Source organism: Macrobrachium nipponense, chromosome 13 (assembly GCF_015104395.2).
Source record: "Macrobrachium nipponense isolate FS-2020 chromosome 13, ASM1510439v2, whole genome shotgun sequence".
NCBI lineage: Eukaryota > Metazoa > Arthropoda > Malacostraca > Decapoda > Palaemonidae > Macrobrachium > Macrobrachium nipponense.
Genome location: NC_087206.1, coordinates 58,673,960 through 58,679,939, shown reverse-complemented (window position 1 = coordinate 58,679,939; position 5,980 = coordinate 58,673,960). Strand labels below are relative to the sequence as shown.

General features: G+C 35.1%; 1 protein-coding gene across 2 annotated transcripts in view; it reads left to right on the top strand.

The window, feature by feature from the left end:
* Nucleotides 1-1,098: 1,098 nt before the first annotated feature.
* The window catches only part of LOC135225807 (gamma-interferon-inducible lysosomal thiol reductase-like), a 15,645-nt gene continuing 10,763 nt past the window's right edge, over nt 1,099-5,980 (top strand). Inside the window, exon 1 of one of the 2 annotated variants that reach the window (XM_064265305.1) lies at nt 1,099-1,242. In XM_064265305.1, coding sequence (XP_064121375.1) covers nt 1,204-1,242 — 39 coding nt within the window. In that variant the 5' untranslated portion in view covers nt 1,099-1,203. The remainder of the gene's footprint in view (nt 1,243-5,980) is intronic. The other variant, XM_064265303.1, reaches the window with a different exon arrangement.

Below are 5,980 nucleotides of genomic sequence, written 5' to 3'. Positions count from 1 at the left end.
GCAGATTCCTGTGCGCAGTGTTGCCAATTGGTATGTGTTTACCCTTCAAACTGGGTATAAGACTTGCACAGAACCGGTGAAATAAGTGAAAATAGCGTATTTGTTTGTAGAATAAATACATATTAGAGCAATTTTATCATTATTGTATTACTATGACAACTAGAATTCATGGAAATAGTTTGTAAATGCATCGGTGTATGTGTGAAGCTCCATTAAATTGGCAACGATGCCTGTGCGTATGTAACCTTGCGGGGGTAAAGTAGTTGCTCCAAATGGCTTTCATAACTGGTTAAACAGTCAAAGGAAATTACGCCAGCTACTTTTGCTTATTTCACTCTGGAACCACGCATATTGGGAAAAACGGCTTATAGACAATTGAAATTCATGCGGAGGACAACGATTGTTCGTCAGATTTTTGGGTTTTCCATGTAACTTTTTCCGAAGCTTTCAGTCAATTAAGGAAAATTTGACTAGACTTCTCAAGATGGGGAGGTTTTCATCACATTTCTTTTCGCATTATTGCTGAAGAATATCAAGTCATATTCGACTTCTATCCATTACTTTAGGAAATATTAAAATAAATTTAAAATAAAATAGATAATATAAATAATCATTGAATGAGCTAGATATCGTTCTTGAAACATTAACAATGATTTTGAATAAAAAAAGGTATTGAAACCTATCTTGGCTGAATTACGTCAGCAAGTTTGTGAAAAAGATACATCAAAAGGCATTGAGATCAGAGACTGATGATAAATAAAACTTAGTGTCAAGAGCAACACTTGAAGGTTTGGAAAAGTTTGAAACGATGAAGGTGGAAAAAAAGTGTTCCACTCGAAAACTCTTTCGAACTCTTTGTTAAAGTTAAAATGAACCACCAATCTACATTATGAATTCAAAGAGAACAGATAGTCAGTAAGAGAAAACAAAAATTTTTTAGAATAACAGCGTGGAAGTTTAAAAGCACCATTGCTCATGTACAGTGGCCGATTCTCTTGAAATGCTTTACAGTGACTGAAGTGTTTTTTATTTATTTATTTTTTTTTTTTTTACGAAGAGCCATTACCCGACTTACATCGTAGGTACGCACACGTATGGTCATTATTATGCACATGGCAACCATGAGGTGGTACTCTAAAGCAGTGATATAAGACAACGCTCTGGCACAGTGGCACATTCATTTGTTGTGTTACCTCGGACAACATGCACAAGGCACTAGTCTTTCTCTCCTGCGTAGCGGCCGTAAGTTCTTTTTACTCTTTCTTATTTACAGTGTGCGTGTTTTAAACAAAGAAGCTATTTGGGTGGACTTTAATTCAATTAATATCATAGTTGAGACAACGTCATATTAATTTGAAATATTTGGTTAATGAATGACGTTGAATTCCTAACGTTTTGGTCACAAAATAATGATTATTGCAAGTTAAAATCATGAAAAACATTCAATGATACTGCTTTAAGGGAAAATTACCTTACACAATATATATATATGTATATATATATATATATGTATATATCATATCTATATTATATATATATATATATATATATATAATATATATATATGTATAGTATGTATGTATGCATGTATGTATAACTGCAGCACACAAATTTGGAACATGATGAATATATAAACTATAAATACTCTGGCCCTTATGTATATATATATATATATATATATATATATATATATATATATATATAGTATATATATATATATATATATATATATATATATATATATATATACTATATATATATATATATATATATATATATTATATATAAATATACAAATCGTGTTACAAGAATCGAAAGGGGAGCAAAATTTTGAGGTACTGAGAATGATCGGCAAATAATCATAAAAAAACCGATAAGAGTATTTTGAGACGTTTTGTTCATGACATAAAAAAAGTGTGCAATACTGAGCGAAAGACCTTAAATGGCTGAGTAGTCTGAGATGGAGGAGGACTGGAATGGAAGATGTGCGGCAGTGAATTCAAAATAGAGATGACTGATACAGTGTCTGCAAGGTTTGGTCCTCTTCTGGGTAGGTATATTTATTTCTATCAAGGTATTTTCACAATTCAGAAGTTAAAATATGGACATTGAGCAACTCCTTGTTAGGGGAAACGGCGAGACAAGATTTGGGTAAATAGGGTGTCATCAGGGATAGAGATGGATATATACTATATAGGGAGGAAGACATTAAGAAGAGATAGAGAGAATATTTTGAACAACTTTCAAATACTGAAAAAGAGAGAGGAGATGGGGGAAGCACAGAGGGTAGAGGGACCAGTGATGAAGTGAAGAGAGCATTAATTAAGTACAATGAAGAATCGAAAAGCACCAGGTCCATCACAGTTCCAAATTAAAATGATCAAATTACTAGGTACAGAGGGGGAGAAATTGACGCGGGATTTTCTAAAAGCTATATGGGAAAAGGAGGGACTGCCAAGGGACTGGGAGGAGAGTTAATGGTATACGTATACAAGCAGAAGGGAGATGTCATGGACTGTGGTAACTACAGAGGAATTAAACTAATAGAGCATGGACTGATAGTTTTAGAGAGGATACTGGATGAGAGATTGTAAAGATTGGTAAACAGCAGTACGGATTCATGAGAGGAGGAGGAGGAGGGACGGTGCATGCCATCTTTACAGAAAGACAGCTACAGGAAAAGAGGCTATAGGGAAACCAGGAGCTATATTGTGCATTTATAGACCTGGAGAAAGCATACGATAGAACCACAAGAGAAGTGATGTTCTGGTGTTTGAGGGAGAGGGAAGTCCTAGAAAAGTTGGTCGGGCTGGTCGAGATGATATACAAAAGAACAAGCACAAAAGCAATGACAACAGTTGGGGGAAACGGAAAATTTTGAAGTTACTGTTGGATGACACCAGGGGTCAGCATTAAGCCCATTTTTGTTTGTGTTGATCATGGATTTGTTAAGTGAAGAGATCATGAATGAAGAGCTGTGGGAGTTGTTGTATGCCGATGATCTTGTGATTACTGCCGAAAATGAGGAAGACCTATAGAGAAGGGTTGGAGAGTGGCAGGAGTCTCTAGAGGGGGTTGGCTTAAAGGTGAATGTGAATAAAACAGAGGTTTTGGTGAGCAGTAGGAAAGAGAGGCAGAATAGTAATACAAGAAAGAAGCAGCTCGATTATAAAAGAAGGGAAAAAGTTTAAATATTTAGGATCTACTTTTAGCCAAGAGGAAGGATGTGAGGCTGAAGTTGACAGTAGGAAATAAGCTGCATGGGGGAAGTGGAGAGAGGTAGCTGGAGTGGAATGTGATAAGAAAATGCCAATCAAGCTAAAAGTCAAGATCTATAGCACAGTGATAAGACCAGTGTTAACGTATGGATCAGAAACATGGGTTCTAAGAAGAAAAAGAGGAAGTAAAGCTTTAAAGAGCAGAGATGAGAATGCTGAGGTGGGTTATGGGAATATCGCTGCTTGAGAGACTGGAAAATGAAGGGCAGGCTTAGTAAAGATTACAGAGGTAATAAGAGAGTCATGACTGAGGTGGTACGGCATGTGTTGAGTATGGATGACGAGGAGGGAGTGAAGAGGGTTAGTAGGAACGTGTTAGAGGAAGAAGATCGAGAGGCAGACAGAGAATTAGATGGAAGGATAAAGTGAAGGAAGATCTGGAGAGAAGAGGTTTGGTGAAGGATGATGCCTTTGACAGAAGGCAGTGCAGAAGGCACATCAGGCAACCGACCCCTTAATGGGGAAAGAAGTTATATATATAAATAAATATATATATATACATATATATATAATATATATTAATATATATATATATATATATATATATATATGCATACACACACACACACACACACACACACACACACACACACACACACACACACACACATATATATATATATATATATATATATATATATATATATATATATATATATATATATATATGGGTCAGAAGATCACCAAGACAGCAACAGCACAAGAAGCCCAACAGGAAAAGGGTCATAGTTTATTATAAAAGATACGTTTCATGGTGATGTCAGCACATCCTCAGTCTGCAAATATAAGTAATAATACTATAAACAAAGTATTAAATAACTTATTCATTATAATTAAGTTACACATAAAAATTAAAACTATGCACAAGATCTAAGGTAAAAAGGGGGAGAGAGAAAAAAAATTGAAATTTCATTCAGATAGATTACGACTAAGGATGGTAAAAGTCATTGAGAGTGAATTTGACTTCCTCAAGCTCAATCATATTCCTATGAATCCGAAAAAGATCAGTGGCTTTTTTAATTTCAAAGATAAACTGCAGGACCTCATGAGGTCTAACGTTGTGTACAAATATGAATGCCATAGATGTCTTGGAAGTTACGTTGGTTCCTCGCGAAGGTTACTGCAGGTCCGCTATTACATCCACTTGGGATTAAGCTATAGGAAAGGATCAAGGACTTAGAACCAGGAATTTTCTAATATCAGAACACACTCATCAAAGTGTAGAATTCCCACCAAAAAGGGCCAGTTTTCTATAATTATTGGCACGACTAGCCAAACTGCATACTTGACTACTCTTTAGCCGTCGTTAGCTTTGTACTACTGGCAAGGGAAAAACTCTCGAGTCGTTATGTATAAAGAAAGCACCTCTCTCTCACTTTGAATGCAAATACCTCTGCCGGGCGCCAACCCCCCCACCCCCCCACCCTTCTCTCTCTCTCTCTCTAGCCTGAGTTGCTTTGCGAGTGTGACTGTTTCGCTGCCATTCCTTCTTTTCTCTGCTCTCGAATAGGTAATTTATATATATATAATATATACTATATTATATATATATATATAATTATAATATACATTTTAATTTTTTATTTTAATATATATAAATATTATATATTATAAATATAATTAATATATATAGACATTATTTTTTTCCATTTTTTATATATATATAATATAATATTATATATAATAATTATATAATATACCATTACATACATCATAATATTGTCTATAGGAAATAAGCTTTCACAGAAAATGGGGAATAATTTTTATAGTTCGTGCTTCATCAATTTTAAACTAAATGCCATTTCCCGTTTGGTCTTTAGAGCACTTAGGTATGCTTCTGATTGGGAATCATTCCACTCTGAAACTGAATCTTTACAAGATTATTTTTCAACTAATTCGTACCCTACGGAGGTCTTTTATATAATGGTAAATAAAATACTTTACCAAAAATTTAAGGAAAATATCCCCTTCCGTTTGATGTACCTAAACTACCTATATACGCCATTATTCCATATCTTACAACAAAAAACAGTAGTTTGGTCTGTCTGTCTGTTGTCTGTAAGCACTTTTCCCCGGTGCGGAATTCCGCGTAAGTGCTTAACAGCTGACGGACCAATTTATCAGCATTAGGGGTTAAATAGGGATGAATGAGAGAGGGTCTTTCCCCACTCAGTGACTACCTAACTAACAAAACCAAGCCATTTGCAAATCGTTGCTGAATATGGTAAGATACAGGTGAAAATTACATTATGGAAAACTACCGTTTCTGTTGGTAGTTTACGGGAAACATTGAAATTTGAATTCTTACGTTCTGACAAGTAGGGCAGCTACAACAATATAAGAAATAACAATAAAAGGAAATAAAAAGTTCGAGAGTTAGCTCGGCAAAAAAACACCGGTGTTCGATAACTGTTACTTTAGAGAACAGTCACATCGTCTGGGGCAGTGGTACCCAGCCTCATCGTCCGGGCACCGGGCCCGGATAATTAGTTTAAAAAAAAAAATGAATTAGGAGACCGTATTAAAAAAATTATCGAAAGAGTTTGGAATTTCAAAGTTCATTTAATACCTATTAATCCTCTCAAAATAGGCCCCCTCCTTAGTCATAAAGAGAAATTGCAACCGTTTATGTGATCCAATATTATTTACAAATTCACTTGCCTGGGTACCAGTAGTTACGTTGGATCGACGAAATGCTTGTT